Raw genomic sequence first — 19,777 nt, 5'->3', positions numbered from 1 at the left:
AGTAGTTTGTTATTGTTTATCTATCGCCAGATCTACTATCCGTTCCAAAAAACATTGAGGGCCTCGCTGTTCTTGCTGTGTAGCTTGTTTAGTTGTGTTGAAGTTTTTATCAATTTTATCATTATCATTAGTTCCTTGAAATTGTCATTGCAAATCTTTTCTTTACCATTCTTCAGTTGTCAACAATTTCCTCCCTACACCTACCGGCATTTCTGAAAATAATAGCTTCAATTAGCACGTCTCCCTTCATCTCCAAGTGTTAGTGTTATTATAGGTTTTCAATCATTTGTTGCTATTACAACTAGTGGAAATCCTCAGCTGTTTGGTTCGGATAGGATTGTGGCTCTGGTAAAGTTCATTTGGGGTCAGTATTTCAGTATATTTTCATCAAGTAATTCTGTTACTTTTCCTTGAAGAGTTACATATTTCATGACATAGTTCAATTTCTTTTTATCAAGTGTAGACATGATATTGCCCCATGATGCTCAACTCAGCAACAGGATACATTACGCTCCTAACAGCTCCCCTGCGCTGAATATATTATGATTCCTCTTTTTATCACATAATTCAAAGTGCATGCTATGACGCTTGTAAAATCTAGTTGAAGGTGGTAATACACGACATAGCGATGAATATGTTTCTAATTTATTAGGCTTCAAAGAAATCTGAACGAAGCAACAAGTAATCGTATCAAGTTGCTTGGGTCACAACGTAACATCCACGCAATATGTATTTGCCACTCTATGGTGCACCATACTATAATATCTTAATCCTGGTCCATGATGAAGAGTGTTAAGATCGCCAGAATTATTTCTGATATTATTGTATTTATACACAAGCTTAATTTGATGATGGAAAAGTCAAACGAAGTATTGGAAGGTTGACTACTGTGGATGATACTTTGTCTAAATTTGGAACCACACCTCTAACATGTATTCAATAAAATCCCGAGGACCGCACTTTATGTTGAACAAAACCTGACATTGAAAATTCTATTACTTAATTGACCTCTGGAAGTTCTGAAGCTTGCTACCTACTAAAGTTGATGTCACCAAATGTTCTGCCACTTGCCATGTACAATAATTTCTCCCCTCTTCAACATTATCATTAAAGAAAATTCTATAACAGAGTATTATCGGCATTGAAGTTCCTCTCAGAGTTCTTCATTGACCCAATGTTAATGATGTTATTGTATGACCAGAGAAGATTTAAGTTTGGATAGTAGGTACCTGCCTACTTAATGTAAGTTACTTAAGCACTAGGCACTAATATATAGTGAAAACTTCAGAAACAGATCATGAGTCTATTCACATTGTTACTCCTTGATTTGTTCTGAATGCAGCCAGTTGGTTACACTGTGTATCCTGTGTAGTAATAAGCCCCCTTGTATGCACAAACTGTCCTCTAGTCATAAAAAGATCCAGCTTTTAAGTACAAAGACACCCGTGCCTTCTGAGGATTATTTTGCTCCTCTCATTATTGGTGAAGAGGTAAATTCTGATGGAATCATCAAGTTTTACACAATTGACCCCATCTGCATTGCAGGGCAAGGTAAAGTAAGTAAAGCAAGACCACGAAAGATGATCCCTTCCCCAACTCCTCCAAGTGGTGATGTAATCCTTTTTGTGGCTCTCTCAGAAGCCATAAAAGTCGAGCATCGTATTTGCATGCACTAGAATGCTCACAAGTCATCATTCTGAATGTCTAATACTGGTTTGACTGTAGATTTTAGATTGAGACCGGCATCTGTTTTTTGTGGATTGTCAACTGTGTTACAATTGAGTATTTCCATGTAGTGCTGAGAAGAGTATTGGAACAAATTCAGGCTTTGATCAAGTCACCAACAGTTATTATTAGCTTTGTTCAGCCCGTCCCTAGTCAAGTTGTCTGGATCAATTTATTAATAGATTTTCCTTTTCCACCCTTTTTATTTTTTGCTACACTGAGGAAAATCGCCAGTACTTTAACTGAATTTTGCACAGATTGTGTGACTCAATTACGTATCTGTTTCCAGAAGTGAATTAAAGAAGTCACATTTCTAATTCCACCCTTCAAAAAAATTTTGTAGCACAGATTTTTATAAGATTTATACATACATCTAGGTAGTGCAAAAACAAGGCCAGTGTTAATTATTTGAGAAAATATTCTCAATGTTGCACAATTTTTGCAACATGCTTCTATGCGGTCTCCTAGCACTTTCATGAAAGCTTTTTTTTTGTTAATTTATCACTAAAGCTCCCACTGAAGGTTCGCTTTTTTTTATACTTTTAAATGTGCCACTATGAGACAGGAAAATCAATCATGTCAATGAGTTATTTTCATGTTCTCATTGCCATTTGATGTATTCATTGTTGTGGTTTCTCCATAAATGCAGTGGATGTTTGAATTTTTCTCAAATTGTGTTTCTGTCTAAGAGTGGCAAATTGCGAATTTTTTAAATAATTATCAATACTAATGTTATTGCAGGATGGCGTCTGAGTCTGAATATCTATCAGCAGAAGTGTTAAATGCAGATGATAACCACAATGAAAGCAAGAAAAAGTTGGATTATACACCCAAACTAAAGTGGCCAGACTTGATAGCTCAAATTTTTATACATGGAGGTGCCTTGTATGGATTATACCTGACAATGACTGCTGCAAAAATAGCAACTACTCTGTGGGGTAAGTTTTTTATAACTTTAAATATAAGAGGAAGTCAGGGTTTAGACTCAGGCCAGCATGGTCTAAAGTCATTAATTTTGGACCTGAACTGTCATTTAGTGTAGGAGTTTACGACAAGGAATCAGTTACCTTTAGCCCCTACACAGTCAATTTTTCATGTGAAGTAAACTGTTCCTTGGGTTATGTTTTCATTTGAAAGTTAAATGTAACCTTGTTGTGGACGTCCACTAATTTCTATGCTAATGAAAAAACATTAATTCTTGGTCACACCACAATTCAAAAGTGAACAGACGAATTCAGGATTTTTTTTTGTGTCTGTCTCGACAGATGTCAATGGAAAGTTTCCTACATGCTAGTGCTGTGCTGGCTCACATTCTGAGCAGTCACAATGGACTTATTTTGATTTCTTGAATTCGTTGAAATTAATTTTTTTTTTTTTTGTTAAAGTGTGTATACCACAGCTAAATCCAGCAGGAACTTTCAATTTCCTGTCCACGGATTTAATTAATCTCCTTCATAGTTATGTTCTACTTCGTTTGGAGGTTTTAAAGAGGAAGATATGAAAAAATTCTTCCAATAAGCAAAACATAATCTAAACATTGAGAATGTGAGTCAAGAATCAATCTAGCGTCCTTTCATTAAGGAGGTAGATACATGACTGTAGAAATAAGCGGTCTTACTTGAGAAACAAGTGTTCCGGTGACAATGCTCATACTGCATCACAGAAAGCCAATTGCTGAGCGACTCCAATTGAATTTTGCATGCAAAAACCCCAGATCTTCCCCGCTGTTGTTAGTAGCTCTCCCAACCCCATTCAAAAAAATTGATAAATACAAGTACCTCAAAGTCATCTTTAGTACCTAAAAGCGAAATTTCAACTTGTTATCTGGATTACACTTAGGGACCTCCCTTTGAAAGTACATTAGGTACATATTGATGTACACATCTAAAATCATCATGTGTAAAAGTGTACCTGTTGGAAGTCATGAAAATTAGACAAGTATCTGTTCCCACCCAAGTCCTAAGTGATGCTCAACCTTAGCAAAAGAACTTCCATGGCTGCATGTGTAGGTAAGGATATTTCAAGAAATTGAATCTCTTGCTCATTAGGAACACTCAAACATTCCTGTTCTTTAACTATCAAAATTTATGATCATAAAATCTCCTCTACATCAGAAAGTAAACTTGATTAGTTTGTGTGCAACATGCTCAACTGCATCTCGAATTTCATATTAATCCCCCATGAGCATTCTAAGGATTTCTGTTCTATACACGGAGTATTTTTCATTTGAATTTGACTGAGGAGGGGTGAGCTGTTTTCTTTTCTAAGAACAAAGATGGTGTTTTCTTTTCAACCTTACGATACGTTGTAAGATTCAGGATTAGTCACTTTTTTTGTTTTGTCTCATAGCTCTCAAGTATTGATTATTTTTTAAGAACGGATCATGGGCATTTGGCTTTTTTTAATTCATTTGCTGACAGCTCGGAGTTAGCTATGCTCCTTGGAATTTCCTTAGATTTTTTTAGTCCTTAATGGCAAAGAAGCCCCAGTTTGAAAACGTCTAAAATGGGGCCTGTTTGAAACATTAACAGTGAATCATACATCAATTCTTACCTGGATAAAATATCATTCAAATTCAACCTTTCATATGGTTTTGAACATTATGCGCGGTCCGCAACTCAGCAGTTGATGAGTTTAATAATTTCATAGTTCTTATCAAATTTCCTGTTGGTAACTATACCAATGCCTTTGTAACAGCATTTGCTTTTGATTGGTGGGCAGGCTCTGTTTGTAAGTTTTTTCTCTCATATTTTGTAATTTATTTCATGTTTAAACTGTCAGAATAAAAAAGGTTAACAGATTTTCTGTTTTTTTTTCAGCTCTCGGAATGATCTACCTCTCAGGGTTTGGAATTACTGCAGGTGTGCATCGGCTGTGGTCACACCGGGCATATAAAGCCAAGTGGCCGCTACGCCTTCTTTTAGCATTTCTCTTTACAATCTCAGGGCAGGTGAGAAATTTTCTGAGTTTTGAATTTCATAATTTCTGCAGTGGCTTAGTGTTCAATAATTTAGATTGAAATTATTTTAAACGGCAAAAGTGTATTAATCATTATGCACTTAATATTCTCATGTTGTGAAAAAGAAGCTTTTTAAAGCACAATGTATCCTCAAAGGAATATGTTGTTCATTGCAACTCTAGTTACCATGTCGTTCAACTCTAATACATTAATTAGTAAGGCCACTGACAATGCCTTTAAGAACAACTGATCCCATATCGATGGTGAAACTACCCGAGCACGTATCTTGTTTGCGGTGTTTAAAAATCTCTGCTCCCATTTTATTTTTTTCAAGAAAAACAAATCAATATCATCGCTTGAAATTTTCACAGAGTTTTCTTTGCAAAGAGATGAAAAAACATGAAAGTTTTCAAGAATTCACGTTGAGTGGTCTTCCCTTCAAAAATAAAGTATAACAGGAAGTCTACAACTTAGCAAACCGAGATACAAGGTCTGGTAGTTTCACCATCGATGTGAAGCACAGTGCAGCCTCCTGATTCTCTTGTTCCTGCTCTCCAAGGAAAAAGTTATCTATGATTAAAATTTGTGGCTCAACTTTTAATTCACTCAATGTATAATTGATAACATATCCTTCCTGTCTCGGCAGTTTGTGTATTTTACAACAATTGTTTGTTATACAAACGTTTAATTTCTTTGAAGTACCAATTTTTATTTTCAATAGGTATCAGTCATGAAACATTGAATAACGAGAACAAAAAGCTCCTGGAAAAAGAATTGAAAGAATCTTATTTCAATGGCTAAGAAACAATACCGCCTACCTGGCAAATTTAACTAAAATGATATTTATACTGCATTTTACAGTTTAAAATACGCAAGCTGATGTTTTTAGTTTTTTCCCATTCTGCACAGGAGCGCTGTAACGAAGAAAAAAAAAATTGCAAACGTAATCTCTAAAGTACAAAAATGGCAAAGTTTTTTTTGGACCCAATAAATTGTTTGCATTTAAGCGTAGGCATTATTGTTTCCTAGCCATCGTTTTGCCATTCAAAGCAAGTATGTTGTGAGCAAGGGATTCAAAAACTAATTATATTGTTACAAAATTATCACAGAGCTACAGATTGTAGAGCAATCTGCCCACAAGACTGGTTTAACTGTTGAATCAAGATTAAATCACAACTTGCACTGCACATTTCAATTCACATGCTGGTATATTCACAGCAATTTTATAGGAGAAGCCTGTAGCCAAGAGGCAACTTAAGCCCACATTACAGCTTTAACTCTCAATGAAAGATAAAAAAAAGCTGCAGCTGTAGTAGTAATGAGCCTAGGTCGTCTTATCTGTTTGTTTTTTCCACGGAGTTACTGTGAACAGACATATCCTTGAAATTCAAGATTGCAATTTGCAGCACATGCTGTGTTTGAATCTCAATTTAAATCGCAAGACAATATTCCTTACATAAAATATTGAGATACTTTGGCATCAGAGTGTCTTCACTCGGTTTTTTTCCATCTTTCTGTATCTCATATGTATTGTTACATTAGCGGCACATATACGCATGGGCATTAGATCACCGGGTTCATCATAAATACAGTGAGTCAGACTCAGATCCTCATGATGCAAGGAGAGGATTCTGGTTTGCCCATGTTGGATGGTTGTTCCTGACACCTCATCCTTCAGTGGAGGCCCGAAGGAAGGCGATTGATATGACTGACCTTGAAAATGACCCTATTGTCTACTGGCAAAGAGAGTGAGTCAAATACTATTTTCTACACAGACAATTAGAATATTAACAACCATTTTGAAACCTCTTAGATCTTTATTTAGAGACATTCATTTTAAAGAATCTGGTTTGGAATAATTATAAACATTTTTTCCCCCTCTTTTTACTTTCTTGCTCCCCTTGCGGGTAGCGGAAGTATTTTTAAGTTCTAGATTAGTTTAGTCCTAGATGATTAAATAGGGGAGACTCTACTGAAGATGATAAAATTACCAAATTTTCACTCTGATTAGAAGTCTCCCAAAAGATACTGTGAAGTTGAGTTCTCATACAAAAACGAACAGGGCTTCATTATTTTCCTTAAATCTGGCCCCTTTGAAAAACCATCATTCGGAATTTTTTAATCTCTTTGCAAGAATATCTCAGGCTCTTCTATCTCAGGTATTTAAGCTAGAGACCTTTAATTTTTTCCTTTAAGATTTATATAGTTTCATCTTTTATTCATTGCAAAAGGAAGCAACTTTGGTTGTTTGACCAATTTTTTCACTTTTTTGGTTTTTTTAAAACACAGACAAGGTCTCCAGCTCACACTGAATTTCTTGCACGTTTAAAGTGTAAAATTTTACAGAATTTCAATGAAAGGGGCAAGTTATGCAATTGGCCTCACTAAAATTTGGAGAAATTTCAATTTTCAAACTATCCTCTTCCAAAAAATTTTAAGTCTTAAGGGCACTGAAAATGCGGGATGTTTCTGAACCGAATCATTTCCTCAATAAAATCTGAAAATCGCTGTGTAAAAAGATTGATTTCAGAAACAGTAACAAATGCAATTTTAATATAAAAACTCTTCAATACTAGGCATCGCTTCTCAACTTCTGAGAAGGATCAAATATACCATGTTTTAAGTGAGGTGAACATTTTTTTTCAATTATTTGAAACTCACCAATTAATTCATCACCATCCCTATCAATTACAAAGACAAAAGTTAAGAATGGATAATAATTGTTTTTGTCCTCTCTCTGATTTTTTCTAGTGTAATTTTCTTTTTACATCAGGCATTTTCTGCATGGAGATCTACCATTTCTTTATGATCATACATTTGGCAAAAGTTAGGCAGGTTTGCATCCTATTTAAAAATTATTCAAGTTAAAAAAATTCAATTTTACCTATAAAGTAGACATATTTCTAGCCTAAGTTTATTAGTATCAGACAGAATGCTTAGGACATTAGTTTCCCAAGATCACCATTCCTGGTTAAGATGCTGGAGGTAAAAGTTTTTATAGAACATTACAACTGGCTCGGATGAAAGAGATGTGTGCCTCAAATTATCAAAAGGTGAAGTTACAATATTCCACAAAGAGACACAATATAGGAGTACTTATTGTATGTGCACTGTTGCATAAGGTAAGGTTTCATTGAAGTGAATATCTAATAGACTTTGGATTTTTTTTTTTCAGAATGTACATACCTCTGTTTGCTCTCCTATGCATTGGACTCCCAGTTTTTGTTCCTTGGTACTATTTTGATGAATCTCTTTGGATCTCCTTCTTTGTCTGTTTCAACCTAAGGTTTTCGGCAACATTGAACCTTGCTTTTTCTGTTAATAGTTTCGCTCATATGTATGGATTTAAGCCCTATGACAAGTAAGCCAATCTGTGTGTTTTTTCTTTATTGATAATTTGTAATCCTATTGTAAGGCTTTGTAACTTCTGTCAGACTGAATCTCTAGAATCTGAGCTCGAACATTTCCTCTCTTCGTGTAATTATTGTGAAGTTATTTTCCTCAACAAACTTTGACACTAATAGTTGCTCTGTAAATGAGAAGGGCAGTAATGAATCCATTTCTATATCAACAGCTGCCTCAAATAATTTCAGTCGGTTTTTAGTTTCTCATCTAACGTTTCAAGCATCTTGTGGCAATCAGCACAAGATAAGTACGCAACCTCAACACATGCAACCTTGCCTGAATTGTCCTTTTACTACATCACTAGTGCTGAACACTAATTTAAGAGGTGGCTCTGCCCAATAATGTAGGCAGGCTAATTTGTCTCTCATGTAAATCATGACAACTTCACTTCGCCAACTTATTTAACAACTTGGAACCACAGTTATTTGTAATTTGTACAATATTCTAGACAAGAGTAGTTTCTCTTCATCCTCTTAGCCAATACGTCTATGTGTCTCTCAGCAATCAACGAAAGTGATACAAAGATCGTGTTTTCATCCAAGGGAAAGCATGTAGCAACATGCACTATTACAAAGGTTGTTGGTTTTACAATTAGATTGCTGTACATTCTTCTTTTCAACGAAACTGCCCTTATTTTTCGCCATTTTAATCCTCTGCAATTTACTTTCAGAAACATCATGCCAACAGAAAACATCTTTGTGAGTTTAACAGCCCTAGGAGAGGGCTGGCATAACTACCATCATGTGTTTCCTCAAGACTATAAGACAGGAGAGTTTGGTACGTATGGAATGAATTTTACTACAGCGTTTATCGATGCTTTTGCCTATCTAGGACAAGCTTATGACCTAAAAGCTGTCGATCCCGCATTGATCAAGAAAAGAGCTGCTCGTTCAGGAGATGTATCGTGTAAGGTGTCAACTGAATAAAAGCAGTTTGGGTAGTTTATACTCACTCCATATCTTGTCCCAGTCCTGCCGCAAGTCCAACTTGTTTTAATAAAGCAACTTCATGATTGGGACAACAAAATAAGTTTATCATGTATGAAAATAACTGAGAGTGGTTTTTGTGTCTTGCTTTGAAGCCTAACTGAGACTTCTTGTGCCTGTACTTTATTTATTGTTAGTCTTTGAGAATTCACTAATTTTACAAGCCATTTTGCATTCAATGCCTTTATACCAATGAATAGCGTAGCTTTTGATAATTTTCTCTACAGTATTACTTTTTTTGACTGATGATAAAGTTTAACTTTCGTTTAGGTTTTCGAATTTATTGAATTTTTAAATTTTAAAGACTCGTTAATGTTGTAGTAGAATTTATTGTTAGCCAGGTCTCAGCTGTCGGTAGATAGTGATCAAATCAATGAATCCCTCTGTTTGTGTTTCTTTGCTATCTAAATTATTTGCAAGTGTGACCAGTTTTTATATGAGCCTTAGTAACATTTTTCAACAGACATTATTTCAAGCTCAATGGAAATAGTATACCTAGTCTCAATTTAAGCACAATTTAAGCCCAACCTTAAAATCTAATGTAGGTAATTCTTCCTTCTTTTTTTTCTTTTTTTCATTTTAACTCTATTTTACATTCCCCAATTTCAATCCCTGATTCTTTTTCTCTTCAATTCTTTGGTATGATGGTATGAAACCCTAGACAACCCTTAATCCTCCAGGGACAAGCCACAAAAATTCATCTTATAAGGTCCATCGAGATCAAATTAACATCAGTTGCAAGCAGTATCAACAACGTCTAATACCTAGGTACCTATTGAAAAATATGACAAATCATAAATTTTATTTTTATAGAATATGAGCATTATACCCAACCGAATGCTTTTGTATAGAATTTGAAAATACTGCTGTCAAGATCCTAATATCTGTTTACAATGATTCCATGATCCAATGATCTTCCACCATTTCAAATGCCTTTTCCAATTAATAGCTTCAAAATTAAAAGAGGCTTGATTTTGTTAAATGAGATGAAATGAGAAGTTTTTGAAACTGTGTTCCATTTGGAAAATGGAGAAAGAATCTAGCGGTTGGCATGTAACCTTGATGAAAACTGGTCATTCTTGTTCAATTCAAATCTCAAGATGAAGGCAATAGCCTCTTCTCTATTCTTGGATTTGCTTAAACTTCTCATTCAGTTGTGTTTCCTCGTTTGAAAGTTATACTGCTGAGCTGAGGGAATATTTAGTAAGTCAATTATAATGTTTTATTTTTTACAAACTAATCTCCAAGAGAATGTACGCGTTTTTTTCATGCAGTTGTAATTATTAATCTTCATGTAATTTATCAGTTAAAGATCATACTGAAATTATTCCTGGAGGGGTGCAGAAAGTTTGAGGCCTCTCCCCAAATTTAATTGGTTTTCTCCTATTTTTAACGAAAATTCAAGATCGCTCTTACTGAAAATGGAAAAAAAAAAAAAAAATTACCCAAAAGTCTAACTTTTTTACTGGTTAAATGCTGCATTTTGCATGGGGTTTCTCTGTATCCCCCATTTTATGCCACAGACACACAAACAACTGGGCCGGTTGAGTTGTCGGAAATTTTCTGCTCCCCTGTATTTCTGGGAACAATTCTCTTGGACTATCTCCCTTCAAAATATTTTGTTTCAAAAAAACCAAAAAGTGCAATTCTGTGACTACTTTTTTCTTGGAGTAGCACTGCAACCCAGCCTTTAACTAGACTATGAAAAATTAGAAAATAATAACCGATCTGAAGATTGACGGTACAAAACATAGCTGGTGTCCCCAAATCTACTGAGTGAGGTTCTCTTTGTTAGAATTTGTATCTTATTAACTTTATGGGCCAAATGCCTGAAGACATTTCTTTTAGCCGTGATAGTATGCAAAAGTATCATAATTTTTATCACCATGGAAGTTTAATTTTCAGGATTTTTTCTTGAAATTGAAAAAGATATTTCAGCACAGTGTCACGCATCTCCACTTGGTCCTGTTTATAAGCTTAATTGTGCTTCTGATGTTAATAGTACAGTTTGCTTTTGTTTTTCTGGGCTCCATCAATTATCTACCTCAAAGCTTGTGCTAATTTTTTTTATCTTCTAATTGATGCAAATTTATTGTGTACAGCTTAATTTCAATTCCGTATCAACTATTTTTGGCTTAATGAACTAAGTCTTTGTATTCCTTAGCAAATTGTATATCAATGGTACAACTGCAGAAGTGCATATCTTGGAAAACATAATTTTTCAGGAGAGCAAAAAAAATAGTCAGAAATACAGCAAAATACCTATCGAGATTTGTATTTTCAGCATTAATCTGACACTGTCCCAAAATACGCGAATTTAGCTTTAAGGTTCTGAGCCGGTTTTTCAAATATGTAATTCAATCAAATCAGGTACAGACAAAGAGTGTGGAAGAACATGGTGATTAATCTAACCTAGTAGTAGCATCTGTGAATTCAAAAAAATTCCTAATTGCGATTTTAAGCTCTAATTCTGGCTAATTGATCAAAAAGCATTTTTTAGGTGCACGTTGCGCTACAGAGGTAACATCAAATGATTCGGCACTGTTTTTGACTTTTCTACAAACACTGCAATTTTCTATGCAGATAGTAGAATCACACAGGAGCCGTAATGAGATGTACCTTTTGGGAAGTAGTGGCAAGCTACGCACGGTAATTGAATCACATTCTTGTATAACTTTCCAATTTTTATAGAAAAATATCCAGATGGTAGACGGAAGACATCTTCTGCAGCTCATTATGCTACCAACTGAAAACTGTTAAAAGCAAGGTACGTCTTTTGCAGTTTCACCATCGACATTGGAATCGCAGTTATGTTTTGATAAAATAATTTCTCTGTGCTGTTGCTGCCTTCTTTATTTCTTAGCATCTGGTTTTTCAGTCACTTATAAATAGATCTCTGAACAGTCAAATTCTCATAAGAAAATAATACCTGTGTCCATATAAAATTGAGATGCTGGATGCAGCGATAATTTTAATTTCCTGTCTCCGTCCAGTGCATTTCCCAAAAAAATGTGTATTTGCAGATGAGAAAATCTGCTCTATTGTATATTACTTATACCTATAAAAACCAAAGATTTTTGCCAATCATAGGTTTTCAAAATTACTTGGAAAAACCGATTATATTTGTATTTACTATATTTTGTGAAGCTTACTTTTTTCAGTTTTTAATCAAAACTGAGGAATAACATGAAATAAATAATTATATTAATGAAAGGACCAATAGCAAATTAAATTAATATTTTGTACCTAATGATTAGCTTACATTGTTTTTTGGGGTCATCCACCCCTTCTGTATCAGTGATGAACTAGGCATGTAGATCTGAGACTGATGAGCGCTATGTAATCAATAGTATAATTTTTTAATTTAAAAAAATGGGAGTTGGGCATGAAATCACATCACAAATATGGAATGCTTGATTCACTTTACATCGTACTGATTTCTACAAGTTTGTGTTATTGCCCACTAAAAATTCATATTTTTTTCAATATGGGCTTGAACAAAAAATTGTTTCGATTTTTTTCAAAAACACCTGAATTATAAAACACACACTGGGTGGATGACCTTCATTTTTATTTGCAAATTGTGATACAGATTAATTTCTTTTACAAGCTTCATACTATTTTTTTTCTGTGTGTGTATGCAAAAATGGTACAAAATGATTGTAGCTAAATATATTTTATTGTACTAATTTTCATGTTTTGAAATCCTCTTCAGTTCCAATTGCTGAGTGTTGATTTTCTCTTTTTATTCTTCGAAAGTATATTTTAAGCAGTTTAAGGAAATGTACAAAATATAAGACTGGAAGTGTACTGGGACCCAATCAAATTGAAAACCACCTTCTTTTGTGGTGGTAGGTTAGGTTTGAATCCAACACAAATGGTAATATTGTAACTGGTTCTTCTTTAATTCTTTTGAAATTAACTTCATGCTTGGCAGTGAGTAAAATTTCACTTCGTTGACTCAGCTTTCTGCAAACACTCATGAGCAAAGTCCTATTCTTTCCCTCATTTTTTGCAGTTTTTCTAGCTATTTTATGGCAGCATATTTGAGGGATGAAGACTCATAATTGATACTATAAGTATAATAACTCATATTTTTTTGTTATGTTCCTGTTTTGGCAATCTATGAACCAACTTTGCTGAAATGAATATTCATTTTATGAACCTGCATAGAGTTAAATTCTGGTCAATAAACCGAAGAGGCAAAGGTTTCAAAATATCCACTTTACCTCTCTCTTTTTAGAAGTATTCTTTATTCGATCAGATGAGATTTGGCCTGAAGTATCTCTCTGATCACAGACAAAAATACCTATTTTCAGTCATAACCAATGGAACTTGTTCCTGCAAAACAGGGAAACTCATTACCACAGGAAAGCACTTCTCTATAGTAAATTTCCTCTTTGTAATGAGTACTTCTGTCGTACCAAAACAAGCAAACGCTGTGACATAATGTCAACTTTATCTTTGTTTCCATTATCATTTATCTCAAAAATCTGAAGTAGTTGCTTTCCAGCCATTTTTTATGAATTACAGGCTCACTATTCCCAATTTTCTATAAAGAAACATTCAAGCATCACCATCATATATTTTATAGTTACTAATGCAAAAGGGTGTGCTGCTTAGCTTGCCTCAATAAGTGGAGCAATCAGTACTAAACACTTGTTTTGTTAAAGTTTAAGAGAAGTTTTCTTCATAGAATATTCTAATTTTCTTTTGAGGTATCAAATCACATGTTTTAGCTGTGTAGGTGAACCTAAATTCATTTTTTTATTTTCTCGGATAAAAAATGAACTAACCCTAATTCCGAAGTAAAAGATGAAACCTAATAATTTGATCTTAATTTTTTTCCCTCTAAAATCTGTATGCCTTTCGAGTTTTACTTCCTTGTTGTCTGTTTCCTAATTTATTTGTATACCTACTTATTTATTTATTTATTTATCTATGTTTTGGTTCATCGGCTGATTTACTTAGATTATTATTACTTGTCTTTGTTATTTTATTCTGTTCAATGAATTGCAGATTTATCAGTGTTAACTCCTAGTTCAAATATTTTTCAACGTTAGATTCCTATCTTGTTTTAAATGTTCCTTTTGCTTTTATTCTCTAATTTTACTCTAACTAACTCTTATTTTGTCAGGCATCCTATTAACTTTTTTCTTTTTCGCCTCCAGTGTTAATTTTTCACCTTTAAATTGCTTGTAAATCTAACGACTTTAATATCAGTAAGATCCATCCTTGTAAACCAGCTTCGGATTTCCTTTCTTGAAACTTTAATTGATGAAAGAAAGATATAGACTTAAAATATGTATCTTTACAGTGTCCTGAAGGGCTCATTGATAAAAGAATATCATTCACCAATAGGTAGTATATTTCGCATGAACATAGTAATTTTGCTTAGCTGCCTCAATCAAAATTATGAGAGAAATTTTTTGATCAGAGGTTTGTAATCTAAAATTATTAGAGTCATTTATAGAGCCAAATAAGTTTACACAGTTATAGACTGAGACAGAGGATCTGCCATCTTGATTTTTTTTATTTATCTTCAATGCTAAAATGAACTCGGCAGGTGTTCTATCACTCTTTTGCCGGTTAGAGGGGGCAGTAGAATGGCCTGCTAGGCTAAGGCCCCCTCAACTAGAGAAGAGAAAAAAAAAAAGAAAGAAAAAAATAAAAGAAAAAAAAAAAAAGCGTTCTATCACTCTGAAAATGCATGAACTAATTTGCCATACATTGCATGAAATAAAGAAATTTAATTATCGCCCATGTGTTCTGAACCATTTCTTTTCTAACATTACCAACAAAAGATCTGTGCATCCAGTTAAATACATATTGTCTACTCCATAGAAGTAAATGTATATCAAGCTTCTTAGGGTTTTTTTTTTTCAGATTTCTCGCGAAAGAAGCCCATTTTTTCAAGTGCAATACTCCTATGTAATTAATTGAATTCTGCAATACTTATACCAGCCTATGATTTGGATAAATTTGATGTAGGTTCAGTATTCAAGGTTTTTAATCCTCAAAAAAATGTAGGTATTCATGCCCTCAAATATATACCTCTCTGAATATTTATGGCTCTGATGAAATTCTTATCTCATCCCTGTACTCTTTATCTCTCGGACTTTAAAAATTTGCAGATTCAATGTTTAAAGTACAATTTTGGTTTCAGTCTCCCTTTGTAATTTCGTCTTGAATTAGTCATCAACTTCCATGCTTAGTTTCTACCTACTCATTTTGTTATTAAGACAGACAACCTAGTTGATGTAGATCAAAGAAATTGACTGGAAGAGAACCACATAGTGTTTCTTTTAGTTAATAATATATTTTTGTATTCGTCTACAGATTTATTCAAATTTCTTCTTTCTGTTTTTTTTTCTTTCAATCAGATGCAATTTTTTAATATTTTAATCATTTTTCCACTGTTCAGAGCTATTATTAATGGTTCTAATTGCAGAAGTAATGAAACACTTTCATCATTTCACTTGTGTTCATTAGAAAATTTTATGTTGACCTTGCTTTGAATGTCCGTTTTTACCTTCAGCACACCTCCCCCTCTTTTGTGAGCGTATGCACGTGTTTCTCATGAGAGCGTTTGATCATGCAGTCTTCTTGATAACTAGATGATTGAAGGAATTAAGGCACTCTTTTTCTAGATGTGCACTGACTAGATGTTTTTATCTTATATTTGTCCTGCTACTGTTACCCTACTAAATTTTCAGTTCAAACAAATCAATTCATTTCTTTTAGTTTATTTCATTTATCATCATAATTTTGTAATCTTTTTCTTTACACTTGGTACGGATTTATAGACAGGAACTATAAATAGAGTTTCCGACTCCATCTTCCCTTTTCTGCTCAGTAATTAAGACATATTTTACATATTATTCTTGAATTGGTTCACCGATCACAGAGTTGAGGTTCACCACATGCTAAATGCTCTTTTCATAAGAAAAAGAAATAGATGAATTGGGTTTTGTGTTTAATGCATTTTATCAGGATACGCTAGGACTCTACTTATTCATCTTTTTATATTCTACTTTTTTACCATACCACATTCTGTAAACATACTTTACTGACAAGTGCATCGGTGACTATACTGACGGACAAATTCTCCAAAAAAAACTCAGGATTTTTTAAAATTGCATTTGCTTCATTTTTGTGCAACCATCCACAGGTACTTGTTTATTGCACTCACTACCTCCATGTAATGTGTATTTGTTATATTTCTTCTCATGCAAAAGTATCTGGAAAGCCTTTTCTCCTTTTGTCAATCATCAGGATATTGATGTCAAGATTCTATTAGCCAAAGGATATTCTTGATCCCATCTTCAAACTAGAAAAATAAATTCTCCTTGCTGGAAAAATCAGAATAGTTAATTAAGTACTTCAAGTTTTTTTTTCTTCTTTTTTTAACCTTCATCCCACCTTGATGCGTGGAACAAGTCGAATTTTGAAAATTATACAGTCAACGAAACCTCTAAATAATAATTGTGTTGGCATTTTGAAAGAAAAATATAAAATGCATAGTACCTGTATCAATGTGAAACGGAATTTTTCTTTTTTCCAGTGAAAACTGGCTTTTGACCAAGGGGATGAGATTTTGAACGACCATTAATAATGTTTAGCATATTATTTGTTGCCTTATTTTTTGCTAATAAATTGTGATTATTTAATTTTAAACCTCGCTTAAAATGAGATATGCGTTGTCTACTTAAAAAATGTTATACTGAAATTGATGATGGTGCACTCCTACCATGTAAGCAGCATAGATGCTTTGTATATCTCCATGCTTGGTTGATCACATTCAGATTCCATGTCTTTCCTTTTATTAAAATGGAGGAATTGTTCTTGAACTTCTTTTCATGTGGTAGTTACAGATTCCGTCTATGATTTTTTGGAACTACTTTTCATATAGATTGTATTGGGATGGGACCCTTGTCAGTTTGTAGTCATATAATAAATTGTTCTGAAGTAAAGTTCAAAATTTAAAAATCCTCTTGTTTTATGAAACCTCTATGGCCATAATGTATAACAAACTGTACATCTGTTACAATAAAAACTCAGATCAGTTAATTCTAAAATTCATCAGTCAAAACTAACTTTTACGAAAAAGGTTTGTGGAAACTAGCCTTTGATCAGAGAATTCTAGAACTAACTAATTCGTGGTTTTAACATATCTAAATGCACTGAAAAAAAATAGATGTTTTTTTTTAACTCTTACTTTTAAAATTATATTATTAAAATACAAATGGTGTATGTACATTTTGCAACAAGGAACTACTATTTCTGGCTCATTTTAGAAACATCACATGTGCTGTTAGTTTCCCTGTGCAGATGGATGCTTCTATGGATGAGCCTGATAGTACGCACTCTCTAATTGCAAAATATGACCAAAATATTTTGGTATTCAGGAGGTAGTGGTGAACACAAAAGGGCACATTCAAGAGGAATAAATGTCATTTGACAGTAAAAAAAAAAAGTCACTGATTGCCACCCTTTTAAATTTTGAGGAGTTCTTGGAGCAAATTCTCCCTAGCCTCGCTCGAGTGTGTCTTTTTTCAAGTTCCCAGGGTACCTAGTTAAAGGTCAAATATTAAACTTATGAAGTGTGTTTGCATTTTCACTTTAGATTGTGAGGGAATTAATAGTTCACCTAACAGAGGCTCCATTAGCGGTTTGGTGCCTGTAATGTCTTGAAAATAAGTTGAAATTAATTTAAAAGCATTCTGAATATTTGGGTACTACATGCTGATACGTAGGTAAGGACAAAGTCTATCCTTATCTCTGACACACTCAGATATCGTTTACGGACCAAAGATATTTTTTTGTTTTTTTTTTTTGTTTTGAGACTTTTAGATAATTAAGTGTAAATGACCCAAATATTCTTGGACGATTAATATTCATTTCTAGCCTAAAGTACCTACTTTTGTACATACCTACTTAAGCTATGTTCTGGTATTGGCTTTTTACTTATTCTAAGTTGCAAGGAGTCAGCTGAATGAAGAAATAATGTTTTAGATGTAGGAAATTTCTTTTACCTTTTACTTTGTTAATTTTCATTTTACGTCCCATGTATACCTGCATGTGAGCCATGTTTTAATCTTTACTTCTTACTTAAGTTCTGGACGTAAGTTAAGGTAAGTTCTGGACTTAGGTCCCAACTAGATGAAGAGATTTTGTTTGTATACCTGAAATATTATTTACTTTTGAATTGCCTGAAGTCATTGAACAGTTTCAGATTAGCTAACAAACATTTGATGTAAAATGCTCTTTTCCGGAATCACTCTGCATGAATCATTTGTATTCACTTGTGATCTTATTTTACAAGGGTGGATTTTTAAGTAAGTTTATCTTCCCTTTTTTGTTCTCTAAAACTACTAGCGTCAAGGGAAAAAAGAAGAAGAAGAAAACCCTGACGAACCAGCATCCAAGTAAACAAATTCTCAGCTTCATAATGAGCTATTCATTTTGAAATGGGTTCAGAAGGTTTGCAGGGAATCACACACAGGACCCACATTATCTCCAAAGCATACATTTCTTATTCTGCATTCATTTATCTTGAAAGGATGCGCATTAGGTACAAGGTGAGGTCAGCACAAAGGATTTCATAGGGTTCTTCTTAAATCTATGAAGGCATGGAACGCAATGGATAGCGTCAGCAGACTGAGATAAAATAGTATGACACCTTTCCTTGCATTTCATCGCAATCCTGTGTGGTTTGGATAAAGACAAACCTTTTTTTGACTTCCTAACACGGTTCCGGAGAGGGAGATTTTCAAAACTTCAGCTTGTTAGAGTACTGCATAATATGCCCTTTCTAACAAAGCTAATTTTGCTCCTATCATCCATATTTTATTAGATATCTGTAATCCGAAAAATAGACTTATTTGGAGATCAGGTGGGTGTAAAAAAGCTGTTTAGTTCCGCGATTTGTTCCGTCTATGTATGGACAGGACATATCTTTTCCTCACTTAATTGGTGTGCCCATTTAATTCTTGTTACAATTAATCCTACATAAAATGGAACTTGAGCATCTGATTTAATTTTAGTCATCAAAGATCAAATACTTTATTTTTTCATGTTACAAGAAAATAGTAACTTACTTAGTGTCACTTTGAAAGAATATTTGCGAAGGGAAGAACCTCCCTTCCTTTATGATCTGTTTTTCCAGTTCCTCCTCATGTATTAGGTATCAATAATACCTTACTACTTTTTTGTACAAAATAATGAGTGTAGTAATTAATTTATATATTTGAATTATTATTATCAAGTCCACTTTATGAGCTTTGTTGTCTTTGAAATGTTTGCATTTTTGGGTGTTCAATTCCTGATTTGAAGCTTAGCCTTTATATGGTTTGTTAATCACTACTTAACTGTTATACGTTGTCTTTCGTAAGTCTTAGTTTTTTTAACAAAAACTATCCTGAATTGTATTGTCACTTAAAATGTGTATGGTTTGTTATTTCATAAGTATAACTTCTATCTGTGTTATTCACACTATTGATTTGGGTTATACATTTTTGTTAACTATTTATTTTATGTACGTCAGTCTAACAAATAAAGTATTGAAGCCGAATTCTAGGTTTTCCCCTCTTTTTATTCATCAGTAAATTAGCTTGTAACAGTCATTATGTCTGTTTTCCAGGACAAACAGGAAACACTTAGAGTCCAGGACATTTTTTCGTTATCATGAGAAGAATAGTAA

General features: G+C 33.7%; 1 protein-coding gene across 1 annotated transcript; it reads left to right on the top strand.

The window, feature by feature from the left end:
- The first annotated feature begins 53 nt into the window (after positions 1-53).
- Positions 54-19,649, top strand: LOC109044789 (acyl-CoA Delta-9 desaturase). The gene is made up of 6 exons (XM_019062714.2): positions 54-364; positions 2,467-2,663; positions 4,545-4,675; positions 6,227-6,432; positions 7,860-8,045; positions 8,760-19,649. The coding sequence occupies exons 2-6, from the start codon at positions 2,468-2,470 to the stop codon at positions 9,013-9,015; spliced, it is 975 nt and encodes a 324-aa protein (XP_018918259.1). The 5' UTR covers positions 54-364; position 2,467; the 3' UTR covers positions 9,016-19,649.
- Positions 19,650-19,777: the final 128 nt, after the last annotated feature.

The sequence above is a fragment of the Bemisia tabaci genome, chromosome 1 (assembly GCF_918797505.1).
Source record: "Bemisia tabaci chromosome 1, PGI_BMITA_v3".
NCBI lineage: Eukaryota > Metazoa > Arthropoda > Insecta > Hemiptera > Aleyrodidae > Bemisia > Bemisia tabaci.
The sequence above is the reverse complement of the archived record's forward strand: the minus strand, read 5'-3'. Positions and strand labels throughout refer to the sequence as shown.